The sequence below is a fragment of the Solea senegalensis genome, linkage group LG12 (assembly GCF_019176455.1).
Source record: "Solea senegalensis isolate Sse05_10M linkage group LG12, IFAPA_SoseM_1, whole genome shotgun sequence".
NCBI classification, from domain to species: domain Eukaryota; kingdom Metazoa; phylum Chordata; class Actinopteri; order Pleuronectiformes; family Soleidae; genus Solea; species Solea senegalensis.
In genome coordinates this window covers 24640342-24660071 of record NC_058032.1, presented here as the reverse complement: position 1 = coordinate 24660071, position 19730 = coordinate 24640342, and the positions used below count along the sequence as shown (strand labels likewise).

Genomic DNA, 19730 nt, shown 5'->3' with positions numbered 1-19730 from the left:
TGAGTCATGAAGCAGCAGACGGAGAAAAACTCTACCAGACGATTTGTCATTTATTCCCTCAAACCATCTGCTCCGTCTCTGCAGTGACACAAGAATTCAAGGATTTATTTATTGGACACAAATGTCTATGAAGAGGTTAGATACCTGTAGATGGAGGTGATAATCCTTCAGATTACAGCTGTGGATTTTGACTATAGGGATGAGCTTTTTTTAGCATTAATGCTTTTCAAATATTCAATGGTTTTATTTGTCAAATATTCTGAATAGGGTTCACAGCGTGTAGAGCTCAAGAGATGCATTCAAAGAACCCGGTAATTTATGTCAACTCAAGAGATTGTCCAGTATTTTGTGTAGCGGCATTTCTCACGAGATGCCGGTTCTCTGTTTTCGTTATCTGCTCAAGTCATTATGATGACCCATGCACCAAATAAAAAGCACTGTGTGCTTGAAGTTTAAGTAATTGTTGAAAATGTTGAGAATAATCTCATATAGAAGTTGGTAAAATGTGTAACATAAGACATAAGTTTTTACTTTTTTCATGTGGACTTAAATACAGTATTTAAAATAAATAGATGTTGTAAAAATCGCTTAAATGTTCTGGTATCTTTAATTCACTGAGTTTTTTGGTGGAGTAATACTGATAGACAGACGACGTAAGCTTACGAGGTGCATTCAAGAAACATCGTGAATGTAACCCGTTCTGCAAACACACTTAAAGTCCACTAACTAAATGCTTGCACTTTATGCTGCACCACAAATTAGGCCGTCATTGGAGTTTGTATGAATTAATAAATTGATAAAACATTTGTTTTTTTCTACCTTTTTTAATGTACAATGAATCGAGATTGGGCACTCATACATGAGGGGGCTAAACAGGAAGTTCATTGTTGAAAATAAAGAAAAAAACATTACAGAACAACTGCAAAACTTACATTTATCACAACAAAACAGCTGTATGAACTAGATTAAATCATGTTGAAACCAGGTCACTAATAGGCAGACCTGTTATATTTTAAATCCCCCAAATCTGACTTGTCTTAATTGTGGCATCTGACCGAGGTTTACAACTTTTTTTTCTTTGTCTTTCTGTTTTAAATCTGTAAATTGTAATTGATGCAATGTGCTATATGTCCAAAAGTTCTTTGACAATATTTGTATAAGAAATGAAAGAAAACAACTGCAAAAAGAGAACGAAAACTTTTTTCAAAGTTAGTTTGACGAGTCAGAAAATTAAAAACTTCATTCACTTACATTCAGAGCGAATAGGGTGAATAAACAGAAGCTAACAGGCTAACACAGTGCGATTAATCAGATGCCACGTGAACGATTCTAATGTGATGTTCACTTCAACTTTTCAGTCTGATTATCAGCATCATCCGTCATGACGGCTGCAATTCAATCATCCATGAGGTGATTGATGATCATCGCACCATCATCAGCGTAACATGTCATCATTTAACAGCAGAGAGCACAGTCCCTCATAATATATACCTATATATATATGTATATATATATACATATATATATATATTTATATAGACAAAGTCAGATACATTGTTATGAGGAAAATGTTGCTGTTTTTCTGTGGTCATTAATCTTTCAATGACACTGAATCATTTTTATGTGGTTATTAAAATCCATTGCAGCCTTTAATGGAGAATTAAAGCAAAGAGGAAAAAAAATCTAATCAGATTTAAATTAGGTTGTTTTTTTTAAGTGAATGTGGTGAAACTTTCAGTCTCTGTTTCTTGTCCGGCTTTTACAAAACAACATCATCAGTCATTTCAACTTAAATGTTTGACCCCCTTTAGTCGAGTATTTGAACTCTTAGTACTTTTCATAGTTACTTTTTTGGGGATACCACTTTATTTCGACAGTCACTTCAGCAGATAATCGGTTAAAACGTACTCATCTGCACAATTAACAAAGTTGTTCAGTGCCTGTTGACTAAAAAAAATGTATTTTTGCAGTGTTGTTAACCATCATTTAACTAGTTCTCTGATATGGATATACGGTGTGTAACACATTTATTAGACCACCTGTCAAATAAATATTTCAACAATGCGTTTAAAACCAAACAAGTTATTGCTTTTTATTGGCAAATAACAAAATGACTTTACTGAAGTCACCTTTTTATACCTAAATTTGAGCCATAAAATTAATCAAACATAACATTCAAGCATTAAAACCTATGCTCTGTTCAAGAATGCAAGTAAATAATGCTCATTTGACATCTTAATCAAGAAATAACAATGTTCTTTACTGTTATATATACAATATACAATAATAACCATAGTTTAGCTTTAGTTTAGTTTATTATTAAAAATATAATTTCCGTTAAAGAGCTTCTACATACTAGTGTATTAACCATTGAAGAAATATAGATATATCATATTGATAATTACTAATGCTGTTAATTTAGGCCAGCTGTGGCTTTAGGGTGGTGGTCTAATACATTTGTTAAGCTCTGTATATGTATTGATAATCAACTATACCAGATTATTATTTGAGAAACTTGTGTCAGGACCATGTAATTAAAGTGTTGAAAACTGTTGAAAACAGTCAATCAACAAGTAAATCTTTTCTAAAGGTCTTATAAAGCTTCACCCCCACACATACTTTGAACAGATTATCTGGCCAATTTATCTTGCAGTGTGAGGGATTAACATTCATTGTGAATCTTCTCGATTATTAAATCGTAAATATTAAACATGTTTGATATTTAGGACTGAAAAGCAATCCTGGGACTTCTGTCAGTTTGTTAAATTGTTGTCGTATCTGTTCGACTCTGTTTTGATGATGAGTGAAAGTTGTCGATATAATCAGTTGAATCGTCTGCGTAAAGGCGGACAAAAACTGTCGCATTGTGCGACACGATATGTTTGCGTTTGCGGCGCAAGAGGGTGAGAGAGAAAACTGAGAAACCTGGCTTTACTTTCCCAACCCAGAGAGATTACAGCCATTATTTATGTACATTCTAAAGCACTGAGTCGACTATTCCACTGCGAAAACAATAAACAGTAAAGTATTGATTAGTACAACTGTAATTGTGTTGTGCTGCATCACTTGATATAACACAATATCATAAAACAATACAACTTTATTTATGCCCATGGGGCACAAACATACAATCATAGCAATACAGTATAAATAAAAGAAGTGGTGTAGATAAAAAAGCTAATTGAGAAGTGAAACTTTAATGAAAATGTGCTGCATCAGTGGAGGTGATGATGTTTTCATGGCGTTATTATTTGTTTATTTTTTTACCCTTAAACATCGTCATTATCAGTCATGAGACATTAAACCACGTTATTCATCAAGTGTTAACTTCATCATCAACGTCCTGAGCTATGAATATTATAATGTCGCCGTTGTCAGGGCGATGATTTATGGTGGTTTACATCAGCAGCTCTGCCCCTCGATACCGTTTAATACAGACAGACAGATGTGTGTGTGTGCGTGTGTGTGTGTGTGACTCTGACCCGAGCAGATGTTCACCGTTTGGACGGAGACGACGGGAAACTTCATTTTCGGATCTGCTTTATCTCACCTCCACAGTCACTCACTCGTCCTTCCTAACCTCCTCTTCCTCTTCACACACACACACACTTGTCTCTCTACACTTGTGAGGACACTCGTGGACATAAATCATTCCTCAGCTCCTCACCCAGAGCATGAATCCATATGTGTCTGCACTAAACTTTAAATTATGAAAATATTCAGTAAATAAAAGATACATCGCAACATCTATTTATTTAAATATTCAGTCTATATTAAAATAAAAAGTTGACTTATGTTTCACATTTTGACAACTTGTATATTTTACATTTAAACTTCACACACAGTAAGCTGCTCCTCCAGGACACAAATGTGAAAAAAACACCTACTAGATATTGTTCTAATTCTTCTTTCCCTTTAGGGGGCGCCACAGCGGATCATCAGCCTGATAGATGTTGTTGTTGTTTAACAATATTAGATACAAACTCCAGGAAAAAACAAACAAGCACTAGACTCTCGTGAGAGAGGGTGAATGTCGTGAATGTCAGGTAGAGAGAAGTGACAATAATAATGAATTGGACAGAAAACCTGAACAGGTACGCAAATAAAAGTGCTGGTACTCAAAATAGTCAAATTAAAAAGAGTTCGAAAAAAGTCCTTGAACGTAGTGAGGATTTACTAAAATGTCCCCACAACATGGACATGTCCTCATAAAACAGGTGTTTCTTCAACAAAATTGTCCCCACAACCGACTAAAGACATGTAGACACATAAACACACGCATCATCACCTCCTCACACTCTCTGTTTGGTTCCTGCATGATTTGTTTGCCCATGGTTTTCTCTGATTAGAGTCGGATGAAAACGTGGAGTGAGTGTGTGTGTGTGTGTGTGTACCTGCTTCCCTGTCGTGTTTGTTTACCTCAGCCTCGTGTTTGTTTGTTTGTTTGTGTACATGAAAACAACCTGAGGCGAAAACCAACAAAAAGATCTGTGGCTTCTCCCCTCGCGGACTGAGTTCTGGTGCGCTTACGTGTTTATGAATCGCTAATGACGCCATTTATCACGCCGGGCGTCAAATTTTGCCCCGTTTGAAAGTCACAGTGGATGCTTTTTTTTTTTTTTTTAATTCGGAGGCTGACAACTGAAGTGAAACTGACTGTGTCATCTGTCATTTGACTTCATGAGAGATTCTTGTGGCAGCGGCAGCAGCGATGGAGGGGGCGGCAGCAGCGATGGAGGGGGCGTCGCTCCCCTCCATCGCTGCTCATCGTTGTTTTTACAACTGTGTGTGTTGTTCTTATACTTGTGTTTGGAACACGTTTAAAGGCGCAACTACACTTCAGATGACCAATCACAGGACAGTTCAGAAAAAGAGCGCCTCCTGCTGGCTGCTCTTCGAAGCTGCTTCAGTCAACCCTTCAGTGCAAATTGTGCCATTTCCACCTCGGTAACAACTGGCCTCAGGGCAAAGAAATTGATAAGTTTGATAAGAGCTAGCATATGCCAGATTGACCACGCCCCCTCATGGGTGAAAACGTGACAGTAGTGGCTGCCGTTTTGTTGTCCAAGAACTTTAGCTTAAATGTACAAATGTGATGTGATTGGCTGAGGTTCAACTTCTGAAAGATACGAGTGCAGTGTTTCATTTAGGGGTCGACCAATTAATTGGACAGATATTTTCCATTTTTTAATCATCAGCATTGGCCAATTTTTATTTATTAATCAGCCAATTATTACAAATTGGGCAGCCCATGGCCAAGGATAATGAAAATTAGCCATGTAACTGGAGGATTGCCGGTTCAAATCTCCACCAGTTCAAGGGTTGGGGAATCCCTGAGCAAGGTACCCAAATCCTCATTGCTCATTGTCAGTTGACACTCTAAATGGACCACAAATCAAATATGTGGATCATCTGCTGCTGTGGTGACACTTAAAGAAGGAAAAGCTGAATGAAAAAAGTAAAATTTTGCTTTTAAAAGACAAACCATTTGTCTTAGGCTCTTAATGCACTGGCACCATCTTACATCGCTGAGCTCCTTCTTCTCCTTATGCCATCTGGACTTCTGAGGTCAGATAACTGGTGGCTTTTAAGATGTAGCCTAAAACTTGACTTAAAACATGTGGTGATCGAGTCTTTTCTGTAGCTCCTCGAATGATTTATCCACTGAAATAAAATCTGTCCCAACTATTGAACATTTGAAATCACTTTTAAAGACGTACTTCTTCTCTTTCGTCTTCATCTAACTAGATTTTTACCATTTTAGAATTTTACTATTTTATAGTTTTATAGTATTGCTAGTATTTTGGTCAAACCCTGGTTTGTTGACTTGACCTAATTATCAACCATCAGCTCCCTCAGTTTCCCAAAAATATCTGCATTGGTCATAGAAAAAACGCCTTTAAGTGCTTTTGAGGTTTCCCCTATGTTTTGTTTTGGTACAAACATGATTGTAAAGCTGGAGTCAGATGAAACGGTTCAGTCCAGCAGTTCATTTATAGCCCGGATCACTCGACTGTCCATGTTCTTCCTCCAGGCGAAGCAGGAAATGATGTAATCAACTACAAAGGGCAGTCAAAGTGGCTGCTGATGCGGGACGACTGTGAGACCACGGGTCAGCTCAGTCCTCGCTGTAACTCCTCTTTCTGATCTGGGTCACCCAGCAAAAGGGTATTTATTATTATGACTATATTATTACAGGTATTTCTTCTGAATAAATGATTGATCTGTAAAATGGATGAAATTATAAGATTTAAGCCCCAGTGTTTTTACAAGGAGACAATGTTTTTGGAAGATAAGACATGAGACTTTGTTTGGGAAGTCATCGCTGGTTTCAAAGGAGACGTTTGGAAGGTCGTGAATATTTTTGGACACGTTTTCATGTGACGTCCTTCTTGTAAGTCAAGGACAATCTTCAACGTTTCAAGGGCAAGACTAAAAAAAGAGACACGTGTGATTTATTAACATGTAGAAGTAAAGTTGTCAGGTTGAGGAAACTTAAAAACTATGGAAAGTCCTTTGTGAAGACTTTGTCTCCTGTGTCTCTGTCAGCTGAAATCTCTGATTTTCTCTCTGGAGTTTGTTGCTGGAGCGTTTTATTAATTTCGACAAGATAAAGTGGAAAATGTAATCTTAATTCAATTAATCATTTAATTATAAGAGGTCTATAAATATATATATATATATATATATATATATATATATATATATATATATATATATATATATAAATATACACATATTATTTTATATATATTATTTGTTAGTTGAGATGGTTTTTGTTATTTTCCTTAATGACGTCATATAAATAAAGATTAATTAATTAACTGATTAAGCGATTGCCTTGAAAAAAAAAACCTAAACACGGCCATTTATTCATTTCTCTGCACCTTTGTCTCCAATTTAACAAACAACAGAAGTCAAATGAGTCCGGTCGCGCATCGAGCAGACATTGACATGTGTCAATTATTTTTCCTTCTTATTTATGTATTTTATTTGTTTTCCCTTCAGTGTGTGTGTGTGTGTGTGTGTGTGTTATTGACTCCCACCGTGTGTGTGTGGACTAAAGGTCGCCGTGGGGATCCTGACATTATGCAGAGAGGATGTAATGAGCATGATGGGCTTAATAAAGGTAAAGAAGTCAACAGTGCAAATACCACGGCTGTATTGTAAAATCAATGTTGCACTCGGCACGACACGGCAACGCTTAAGTGAATTAGAGCATTGCACTGAACGACCACCTCAAGACCAGACGTGTGTGTGTGTGTGTGTGTATGTAATAACCACTAATGCATTAAACTCCAGTCAGCACAGACTGTAAAAGTTCACTTTTAATTATTCAGTTTTTAATCTAATTAGATTAAAGAAAGAAAAAAAAAGTTAATGGAATTACCAGTAAATGAGGATAAATTAATCTCACTTGAAGCCTCAGTGTGGGGGCGGGGCCTGTCTCCTGCCAAGTGCATGCTGGGATAACCTCCAAGAATAATGTGAAATAAAGGATTGAGAATTTTTGAGTATTATTTTAACATATAATTATATACTTAATATGTAATATATAATTATAAGGAGATGTGTTTTTTTTATCAAAACAATACATTACATTGTGAGAACAATAAACTATTGCATCGTGCAGAATACGATGGTTTAACTGCTAGAACAGTTTACAGTAGTTAATTGTTCAATTTTTACAACAGAAGCCCTTCCTGACCCAACTCTCCCATTTTATCTTGGTACCGGTGTAACAGAACACATAGACTTTTATTACTTCAACTATGAAAGCCACAATCAGTAAAAATAAAAGACTCCACTATACGCGGGTTTATTTTGGACTGAGGATTATCTGGTCTGTTACACCGGGACTAAGACCGAAAGAACAAAGTCACCGGGAGAGCAGTCGGAATGGGTATTCTCAGCAGTGTGGCTGGGGTCTCCCTTAGAGATGGGTTGAGAAGCGCAGGCATCCGGGAGTACAGCCGCTGCTCCCAGGAAGGCTGAGGAGGATCCAGTTAAGGTGGTTCGGGCACCTGGTCAGGATACCACCAGGGCGCCTCCAACTGGGAGCAGACCTAGGGGCAGACCAAGGACTAGGTAGAGAGATAACGCCTCACTGGACTAGGGATCCCCCAGTCAGAGCTGAATGATGTGGCCAGAGAAAGGGAAGTGTATGGATGGGACCAGCACTTGGAAGGGCTGTGGCTGGGGTTAATTAAAGTATCCTCTTGACCAAAGGGTCGCAGGTTCAAATCCCCACCTGGCCAAAAAGGGCTGGGGTACCCTTGAGCAAGGTACCCAACCCCCAATGCTCCCCGGGCGCTACTCAGTGTGGCAGCCCACTGCTCCTAATTCTAGGATGGGTCAAATGCAGAGGAATACTTTCCCTAAGGCGATTAATAAAAATATAACTTTAAGCAATGGTGATTGGGCACCTTTCTCAGGGTTACCCCAGCTCTTGACCTGGCAGGGACCGGTCACAAGACAGGTTCCCTTTCCGCTAGTCTATGGGCTGCCCAAGTAAAGGTAACACCAAACCAGAAGTCTCGCTCACAAATTATGGCGGACATGGACTTGCTCGTTCCTGCTCAAAATAAAGTCTCTAGGTCTGGAAAGAGCCAGATAAATTTTGGTGCAGATCCGGTTGAGGTGGTGAATCCAGTAAGGGACTTTGCGGTAAAGGCCTGATTGAATTGGACTGTAGAGTTTCATCGGTGTGAAGTGTGACACAAGGGTGAATGAGTTTTAAAGTTCCGTGACTTTGCTGGTTGGACTTTGTTGTTTCAGTGGTTTTGTGACTTTCAGCGTCTCCGGTTCAGATTTCATAGCAATGTTAATGTACATTTAAAGGGTTTTGGTGCTGTTGTTTTCAGGTGTCTCACTTTTCCCATCAGTACTTTGTACTTCCGCTATAAACGATAAGTCTATCACCAGGCAACTGTGATCTTTGACCCGTTCTTCCATTTACTCTCTGGTGTTTCTCCCAGTGCCAGGCTTCTGTTGCAGAATGATGAATTGCCTCTGATGTGAAACTCAACAACTCGTACAAAAGAAAAGTGATATATTATGACTAGAGTCTAATCTCACATCCATCTTTCTGCCTGTCAAAATTTTTCTTCCTCATTACAGTCCGACTGCAGCCGTTCATACATCACCGCCGTCTTTGTACTTTACTCTGACCGAGCGCACTTTTCTCTCTTTTTTCCCCCGCAGCTTGGCGGCGTCGAAAGAAGCTGCGGCGAGGAAAGCCACGACGCCGATGCCGCCCTCCGAGTTCCTGGACAAACTTATGGGCAAAGTGTCGGGTTACGACGCCAGGATCCGACCGAATTTCAAAGGTAGGCGTCGCCACCGAGACTCAGTCGGATCAGACGGGAATGTAGCCAAATGAAATCCCACCTGGTAACGTGTCAAGTTCTGCATTTTCATTACCTTCACTAAATGCCTGTTTGAAGCGTTTAGCCGAGATTTCCAATGGTGAGAGGTTTGTATTCATTCGTTTCGCTCAGCGAAAACGAAGAAAAAGCACATTTTTAAAGTGAGATAACTGTGTATTTAACCTCAACAATGATTCTTGGTTGTTCTCAATCTGTCAATCTCTTTCATTTGTCCTTTGCAGTGTTCAACAAAGGTAATTCTGCCAATGCTAAAGAATTAGAATAAGGCTATTTCAGGTGTTCGATCCCTCCAAGACTCCCCATTTTAATTTACATAACCCTATGCCTGCACTTTTAGCTCCCCAATCAGAATGTAAATAAGAGAATATTTTAGCTGTCATGGTGCTAGTTGGCTACATTCCTTGGTATCCACGCAGTAACCTGAATGCTTGTTTTGGTGGTCAAGGTAATGTGCCTCTCTCCCACGAGCGTGCTGCTAAATATGGCTTCACAGTGATGATGATGATGATGATGATGATAATTTAACATTTAGTGACCTTTCCCTGAATGGAAGCCCGCATAAAGACACATGTCATAGGTTCCTGCATCAAACAGTTTTGGACATTTAAGACCTGGGGGCAACCCCTCCCTCCCTTTTCAGTAAAGAGCAAAAACCAACAGTCACGGAAACACGACTGGAATCCACGTTGTTTCTCAACGTGACTGCTAAATGAAATGTCTACTTGCATGTTAAAGAGATAGTTCTGTTTTTTTTGACGTGTCGTTGCATGACATGCTGAGTCATAGTCAGCGGGGGAGGGGGGACACAAAGGGAAAACTAATTTTAGCCACTTAACAAAAAACCTCACTGAATAAAACCTGCGTCAGCTTTATTTTGCTGTTAGAGAACTCCTTTCCAACCAGAAGCTAAAGTTTGTAAACCGATCACTCTCCTGCACCAAAGCCCATAGAGACAACAGTCATTTTTAGCTCACTGGGACACAGGAGACGCTGGTCTACTGCTGCCTTCTTTGATAAGTTTTTGTCACTGAGGTGAATCCGATCAAAGGATTTCAAACACAGAATTCTCAAAATAACACATTTGAACTTACTGAGGGAGGCAGCAGTGGATCGACCACTCCTGCGTGCTGTGGTGGTAGAATTACTGATTTTCTCTATGGGGTTTGGTGTGTGGAGGACCACGCGGTGTACAAAAGGTTTACGGAACTTGAGTTTCCTGCCAGAAAACGCCATCAAATGGCAAAATAAAGCGCCAAACACATTCGTAAGACAGTGCAGACATAATCAGGCGGCCTTTTGCTCAGTGGCTATTATCGGTTTTTCATGGTGTCTCCTTTTGCCGCGATGCTTCTTTAGTAAGAATGAGCTTCCAAATCTCTGGTTCAACAGTGCACTGGTGGTGTTTATGTCAGCACTGACCTCATGTGACCACACTTCAAAGTCCTGAACTATATATTTAAATACTACTAAGTTTTTAATTAACTGCCACATAATTTAGGTCATTTGTGTTTTCTGAGTGTACAAAATATTGGTACCCTTGTAATATAATGATAGATTTATTTTTTAGTAGCTACTGCAGTACATAGAACTGCATTTCCTGCTAAATACACTGTTTAGTTTTTAGATTCCTGTGGCTTTGGAAATGAATGTTTCTTTTTGCAATCAGTAGTAAGAGGTACACGTAAATTCCCTCTACGTTTTATCAAAGTCAGAGCAGTGAGAGAATATTTGAGTTCAAAAATGGAGATCTTTAGGTGTAATTACAAATTAGAAACGTACCAAATCTTATAATTGGCTAAATTTGTTGCACTTTTTTTCCGTGCTTTTGATTCACTGCTGGTCTGATTTTGGCATCAATGAGCGTCAGAAGTCACAGTGGTCGTACAAAACTGTGAACCTCCACCATTGGGACTGATGAAACCTGGAGGGATGGTGTATTTTAATCTTGTTACTGATTGGCATCAACTGCTGCCTGCACTTTAATAACCGTGGGACCTGGGGGTCGAAACTGGTTTGCATCTGCCCTTCGTCTTTAAAAGGCGTGGTAATATTTTGTACACCAAACACACAGGTCAACAAAGTAGACAGCTCGTCAGCTCGTGTTTGTCAATGTTGTTTCCTCTTCTTTTGAGGCCACGGTGGAAAGATGCATTAAACGGGGCGGGGATCTCAACTCATGGTAGACTGGACTGGGAGGGACTGAAGGGGGTTTTACCGTGACTGGGTTTATTATTAAACCTGCTGTGGCTGCAAAAAAAAACAGCAGCAGCTACTGCTCGTCCTTCCTGAAATGCCAGGAGTTTGTTTGTTTCCATTTTTTTTTTTTGGAGAACATTTCCAATTTTACTTTTTGAAAAATTGATCTCGTCTCAGTTCTGGTTGGCAACCGGTGTGATTAAATGAGTCGAGCGCTGCACTGACCTTTACAAATCAGGATTTAAACAGGCTGACGGGACAGTTATTTGACTTTATGGCTTTTATGTTTTCTTCCATTCCTCTAATGGTGATGTAATAAAAAAAGTTGACTGCAGATGAAAGTTCTCTCTGGTAGTTTATTAGACGGGCAGAGGATAATGGGAATCGTCCGTATGATGTTCTGACGCCGTCATTTTTTCTCTGAACACGGGGGAATTTGACTTTAATGTCTTTGTTTGAAAGAGTGAATTTGTGATGAAGATCCGTGTTGAGGAGGACGAGGACATCTCTTATGTAACAAGCTCAGCTAATGGTGTCATTGTTAGCAGACAGGGATGATGTGAATTTGCAGACTGTCAGGTCGACAGAGTGCTATTGCGTTAGTTCTCCAAGTTGCTCATTCATGCAGTTTTTTGCCTTATTCTGTGTGTGTGTGTGTGTGTGTGTGTGTGCCTACCAGCTAATGACATCGCTGCATTAATCACACCCTTGAAATAAACAGCTTGACAGCTCTGCCTCTTAATAAAAGGCACAGAACAGTGAAGCCGACTTGCACAGCATGAGCAGTCGCTAGTGCAGCGCCAGAATGAAGGATTGCTATGGTAGCAGTTATTATTATAATAATAAGAATCATAATAATAGAGTAATAAAGTGCTCGGGAGTGTCCTCAGAAAATGTGATCAAGATCCAAAAATGTAACATAGTAACATAAAACACAGCTGTATTAATAACAGTAAAGTAGTAGTGGCTAGATGCAAGAATGTACCATGTTTTTTGGTATCATTTAATGTGGTTTTGTAAAGGACGGTCATTAAAAAATAATCCACATTATTGTTGGACCCTTGTGAATCTGTTGTGTTCTGGAACTCTCGTGTAGTTTATAAACCAGGTCGGTACAACCATTGAGAATAGATTGTTTTTCATCATTATTAAGGACGATACACATGATGGGTGAATGAACAAGTGAAAATAGATCGGACAAAACAAACCATAACCTTTTTAACCATAATTTTAAATTGATTTGTGATTGATTGTTTTTTGCAATTTGAGCAAGCCTCTTTATTGATGTACTAGCCTAGTCAGTGAGTGAAATAAATTACTAAAGTACAACTACTACTACCAAACTACTAAAGAACAAATAATACAAATGTACAGTTTTCTCCCATGATTCAAAGTTTCTAACATTCTAGCATCAGCAAAATAGTGTTGCTAGCTAGTTTGTCAAATGCTGCCTTTAAATGTCAACACATGCTAACATAAACAGAGGGAAACACTCGCTAGCTAGTTAGCTACCTGACAAGAGTGTTAGCTTGTTATTAACTGAGTAGACCTTATATTTAAATAGCACTGAAATTATTCTGCTCACATTTAAACATCATTGTTCCTTTAGTGAACATAGCTAGTGCTTCTATTTAGTTTTTAAATGAACTACACAGAGGAAATTCATGACGTTTCTTTTCCTGCTAAAGTCTGACATTAAAACTAAAAGCTGCTAACCTCACCAACTAGCTAATTAGCTTGGTAGCTTTTTGACAAGTTTGTTACATTGCTAGGAGACATTATGCAAGCACTGCTATTCTTTCTAAGTTTGATAAGAGCTTAAAAACTGATTCTGGACAAATTAGATTAAACTAGATCAATGTTCTGTGCTTTTATTTTGTTGTAGAAAAAGCTGCTATCGTCACTTGATAGCTAGCTTCTTGTCAAGCGCCATTATTTCCGAATTTACAATAACTAAATATGGGATTATGAACAATTTTAAGTAAAATATAAAAAGTTCAGTGTCATGGCCATGTTGTAGAACATGGAGACTGAATTCCAGAGCTGCCTGTGGAATGTTTGGACCTGTAGAAATTAAAGGAAAACCTGTCAGAATGTGGGGATGTGTGTGTTTTTTATGGGATTTTTACTTTTTCTCATTATTGTTATTCCACCTCGACAACCTGCACACGCACTCAAATCAAATCAAATTCGCCTCTGTCCTGCTAATGTGGCTACGCGGCAGCAGCCGTGGATGGATGGATGGAGGGCAGAGGTGGAAAAAAGACACACAGAGAGAGGAAGATGAGTGAGATTAGCCCGAAGCTACGAATGTGCTGGCATGAAAGGAAATTACACTGATCATGACTGGGGGTCCACAAAAAATCTTCCAATTGATTTAGCAGGTTCTTCCATCGGAGGCAGAGCAGAGCAAACACTGTGACACATTTAGGACAAACCATTTATAATCCACGACATTCCTTTCTATAATCATTTCTGCCTCTCCTTGAATCTTTTCTTTTATTGACCATTCATCTTTTCTAGTTTTTTAATCCCGTCCACTTTACCATCATTGGTGTTTTTACTCGGCCATCTACCTCCTGCATCCCCTTAAATATCCATTTTCACTGCTGAAAGACAAGGTCATTAGTACAGCGATCGCACCATCCATCCATCCTCCCCCTCTCCACTGACCTCCCTCCTCCCCTCATTCCTCCCCCACCTCCAAGGCCTCGTCTGTATTTGAGGCTTGTTTCTCCTGATTCCACTGATTCGTGAAACAAATTAGACTCCTTTGACCTGGATGACCAGGTGTGCAGGCGGCGGTGAAGCTCACCGAGCAGATCCAATACAGTATCGAGTCGAGGAGAGGAGAGGAGTGGACAGTGGGTCTTTCCAGCTCTGGTAATGACCGGTCACATGGTCGTGTACAGATGAAAAAAATGAGACAGGGAGGCTCAGAGTGAGAGAATCACTGAGGGGAAGGTGTTTCGTGTGTGTGTTAGTGTGTGTGCACACTTGATGAATGGCACAGACTACAGCTGTGACTCCCCTCTCCCTCTCCGCCATAACCTTGTCCTTCCTCATCACTCAGGCTGAGAGGCAGCGAGGCCGATGGCTGTGAGTTCAGCTTCTGCTTTTATGCTCAAGCTAATATGAGCCAGGCTATCGATTGCTTCCCCTTTTTTTATATATATAAAAAACCAACATTTTATTCACAGAAAAAGCACAGAACAGCAATAATAATAATAATAATGATAATAATAATAATAATAATAACAACAATAAAAATATGATGGATTGGAATGAAAAAGGCAACACTGAAGCGCAGTCAGATTAATTAATGACAAGATGATAAGATGAGGCACAGGAGCAAAGACAATTATATATATACATATATATATATATATATATATATATATATATATTAAAAGAGTAAGAACGTGGCGATGGACTTCACATATAAGGTTAATTATGTCAAAACCTCATAAAATAAATGATGTCATTGTAAGAAAAAGAATCTTTATAAAGGGGGGGAGGAGTCTGGTTCATAGAGAGGAGGTAAGAAAGCCAATGGCAAAATTTGTACGCAGTAGCTGGTGTTTGACCAGAGAGGGCAGTAGATTTTTATCTATTTATTCTTTATTTACAATTTCAATACTTTTACACTGAACTGTAAAGATTTGCACCTCAATCAACAAATAGCATTAACAAGAAACACATATACACTGCTTTACACATGAAAAATGTGCTTTAAGGGGTTTAAGTTACACTTTAATGACTCATGAAAACCAGAGTACAGGAAGCAATCAGGTCGCGTGTGAGTGGCAAAAAGTTGGAAGCAGAATCTGAACTCCGATATTGCAGGGTCTTATTGGACATGGACCATTTACACGTGTAGTACTTTATGTATTTTCACTTCAATCCAATGTAATTATGTAATGTAATGTAAATCCAATGTAAAGCACCTTTAAAACAACATATTTAACCAAAGTGCCGTACAGTAAGATGGCTAACATTTGAAAAAAACATAAAATCATACACGGCACAAGACGACAGCCAAAGAGAAAAGATGAATTTTGAAGACAAACTTTGATGAACTGATCAGAGAAACGAGATTATAAAGTGAGAAGTATGGACGTTTTCCTATAGAGAATATTCAAAGTTGCCCCCTTGTGGCTATTCAATATATTCCTCCTTTTGGGTTGATTGAAGCAAGGAAACTGGATTTTTTTCCATATACAGTGTACGGTGTGCAATCCCCAATCCTCTTTACTGATTGTTAGGGTGAATGTGAGGGTAAATGGTGACTCGTCCAGGGTGCAACCCCCGTCTTTTGCTCTGTGTCAGCTGGGATTGGCTCCAGTGGTCCCTGTGACCTTCATGTGGAGGATAAAGCAGTAGATGATGAATGAATGAATGTCGTTCTCGGTTTGTGGTGGAGGACATCTCTCTCTAAAACAAGTTGTTTGTGCTTTTGAAGCACTGATATTCAGGGTTAACGGATCGTATCGGATTTTGCTTTTTCCAATACTATTGATTATTGTTTTTCGGGGTCATCTGTAACATTCTTCTGGAATCAGTGAAAGGACCTTGAATGAATCAGGGACCCCAGACTCGGCGTACATTGGGGGTGGTGTGCGTGTCCGTGTCAGCAGCGTTTCATTTTCAGCTCTCTTGAACATCCACAGTCGTTGCCTCGGATCAGAGGCAATCCTTTTATTTCACGCTGCTCCCGCGGTCGAGCTTTGGCAGAGCTCCCGTCCTTCTCTCTGCTCTCAAATCCCTGTGATGATCAGTGGAAAAACAAAAATAGAAAAAAACCCTTTGAGAATCCATAACTGCGTCACTTTGCCTCTCCTAAATGTGTGACATATGTTGCAGCGGCACATTTTCATGTTTAGTTGTCTCCTTTTCCTCCACTCTCTCCTCTTTCTCTCCCTCCACAGTCTATTACTTACACCAGAATGCGTCACAGTTCTATACGACACTGTTCTATACCTTCCGCGGCTTCTCTGCACCTCCTTTCTCCTTGCAGAGGTTGAATGTGTCGAGGTGGGACTGTAGTTATTAGCTGTCGGGGCTTGACGTTCATTTGTTGTTATCAGCACTTGTCTAATGGCTACTTAATGGGATTAATGGGCATAAGGTAATGAGTGTGGGATGGAGGGATGGCTGCAGGGTGGAGAAAAAATGAATGGGTGGGGGAAGGTTGCCTTGCAAAACGGCTAAACAAGTTGCAGGGATTTGCTTACACCAGGAGGTTTTAGAGAAACTGCAGATGGGAAAAAGTGCAATCCAGGATTTCACACTGCACAGGATGTTTTCCACTAGCTTAGTGCCGGCATTCTGATGCTAACACAGTTCCCACTGGGACTGAGCGCTGCTATTTTTATTTTTTACATTTTGCAGCAGACACCAAGAAGCCGCTAAGAGGCGTAAACTGTAACACCCACACCGTCCTCCTCCCTCGACTACGTCCTACAAGGATGCAAACACAGAAAAACCAGCAGAGGGAGGGTGGGCATCCTTGCCCCGAGGGAAGGTCCTCTGGCTCTTTTAGTATTCTCGGTAACAGCCCTATCTTTTAAAAGCTGTGGGATTTGAATGGATGAGTATATACCTGATGCTTTCAAGCATCAATTCACTGTATAGCAGAGAATTCTTCCCCTTGTGTCACCTGGCAACATCCCTGTCAATTCCATTTTGACAGCAATTGTCAAGAGGCCCCAACAAAAAGTTCCAGAACTGAGTTCTGCTGCTGTAAAAAACCTGAATGTTCAGACGTTTAACAGGGTAAATGCTTCTAGGATTAGGGTTGATGCAAGATCACCTAGTGTTCTTGCTAACTCAGAATTCCACAGGGAGGGCGAGGTTGGATTTTTGTTAACATCTGCATCCTTGTGCCTTGTTCTTAAGGATGAATATATCAAAGCAGACACATAGACTACTTCCTACAAGGATGCAAACACAGAAAACCAGCAGAGGGAGGGTGGGCATCCTCGCCCCGAGGGAAGGTCCTCTGGCTCTTTTAGTATTCTGGGTAATGGCCCTATCTTTTACAAGCCAGGGGATTTGGATAGAGGAGTATACGTGACGTTGTTCAAGCATCAATTCTCTGTGTAGCAGAGGAGTTTTCCCCTTGTGTCACCAGGCAACATCCCTTTGCTGCACATGGGAAGTGATTGTTTTATGTTTAGGACTCGTGGAAGCCACAGCTACACAACGAAAAGTGAAGCAAGACAATTTGAGTTTGACAGAAAATGTCAAGAGGCCCCAACGGAAAGTTCCAGAAGTGACTTCTGCTGCTTTAAATACCCTAAATGTTCAGACGTTTAACAGGATAAATGCTTCTAGGGTTGAGTTGGTAGCAAGATCACCTCGTGTTCTTGCTAATTTGGTTGGATTTTTGTTAACTTCTGCATCCTTGTGCCTTGTTCTTGAGGATGAATCCATCAAAGCAGACACATAGAAGCAGCTAAGAGTCGTAAACAGTAACCCCCGCACTGTCCTCCTCCCTCGACTGCTTCCTACAATGATGCAAACACAGAAAAACCAGCAGAGGGAGAGTGGGCATCCTCGCCACTGAGGGAAGGTCCTCTGGCTCTTTTAGTATTCAGGTTAATGGCCCCATCTTTTACAAGCCAGGGAATTTGGATGGAGGAATGTATTGCTAGGGAGCGGGGAATTTTAATGTCGTCTCAGAGGTGACTCTCTCCCGGGAGTTATGACAGAAATATTGATCACGCTTCCACGTCTAGCGAGAGGAGGCGGAACAGCAAGGGCAGCGGAGAGAGGAATATTGAACGGGATAATGGCGAAAGGCAGCCAGTTGTATGAGAGCAATCGAGCCGGGCTCAGAGCGGGGCTCGGGCTGGAGGAGTAGAGGAGATTGAAAATCTCTTGTTTCATCGAGAGCTGCACCAGAAATCACCACATCTGCTAATTGCTGTGAAAATTAACAAAGTCCCACCACAGTTTACGATTAATATCTTGCATCATTACGATAGTTTCTTCTCAATCTCAAGATTGCAGAAACACGGGATCCCCTGCAGCTCGAGGCGATGCAAGGTTAATGTGTAAAAAACAGTCGACGGCTTCATTACTCCGTCTTCCTGCCTCTGCAGTCCACCGGTCCGTGGCTAATAAGTTTATAAGGAAGGGATTACGGCTTTATAAAAGGCCATTCAGTCTTCCCCCTAGAAACCCATCACACCTCTAATTACCAGCTTGAGAGAGGGAAAAACGGTTAAAGCCCGACGTGTTGGCGTAAGCGACCTGATGGAGTGGGTTGCCGCTAAAGTGTTTGCTGCTGTGGAACTTTCTGGAATTGCGGCAGCTGATGCACGCAGCCATGGGAGTACGGCAGAGAGCGGAAAACCCCGGTACTCATCAAAAAAAACCCACTTGTTTTCCATCACAACGTCTGGATATTTTGATCTCGTGTTGTTTTTTTACACCTCCGCTCACAAATCCAGGAGAATTGATTCTGCTCAGTGCGAGTAATTAACTGGCATTATGAGATCCCTGCTGCCAAAAAAAAAGAGAAAAGAGCGAAGAGAAGCCCAAAAACAAAAGCTACTGCGGTTTTAATGCCAGGATCAGGGGCTGGGATGTCGACAGGCTGCCTGGCCGCGGGGGCTAAACCCAGGCTTAGCACTGACACGGAGAGATTGCAGAGCGCAGAGGAGGCAGGAAAAAAAAATGCCTTTCATGGATTCAGGCAGATTATGGAGTTAAAGTCACCTGTCGACAACAGTTCATGGTCGCGACGAATACTTTCCATCTATCTCAGAAGCATGGTTCGCCCCGTCCCCCCCTCACTCTTGCTGACAATGACAGATTACAATATCGCTCCCAGACTTGTGCTCAGCGCAGTCGCCATCCCTCACAGTGGCAGTTGTCAAGTACAGCAAAGCAGGCCGGGTCCGGTTTACTCAGTTCAGTGCCGTTTCGGAAGCAAAGAATAGGACATCAATCAACAAGTTTGAGCGGCGGAAGGGAAACTCCCGTATGAGGAGAATGAAGTCGTGTTGAATTTGATGGAAATCAACGGCCGTGCTTAGTGACATTTCTCGACTCGATCAGAATTGCACTCGTGCAGCCAAATGGCTCAGCTGTGATTGTTATCAACACAGACATCAGGTGTCTCAGAATGAGCCGCAC

At 40.5% G+C, this 19730-nt stretch overlaps 1 protein-coding gene across 5 annotated transcripts in view; it reads left to right on the top strand.

Annotated features, from left to right (window-relative positions):
* The window catches only part of glra1 (glycine receptor, alpha 1), a 95036-nt gene that overhangs the window by 15613 nt on the left and 59693 nt on the right, over positions 1-19730 (top strand). For 3 of the 5 annotated variants that reach the window (XM_044040503.1, XM_044040502.1, XM_044040499.1), the window contains exon 2: positions 9205-9329. In XM_044040503.1, the coding sequence (XP_043896438.1) occupies positions 9205-9329 (125 nt within the window). Of the gene's footprint in view, positions 1-9204; positions 9330-9610; positions 9623-19730 lie in introns of all 5 variants that reach the window. The other 2 variants (XM_044040500.1, XM_044040498.1) reach the window with 1 other exon arrangement.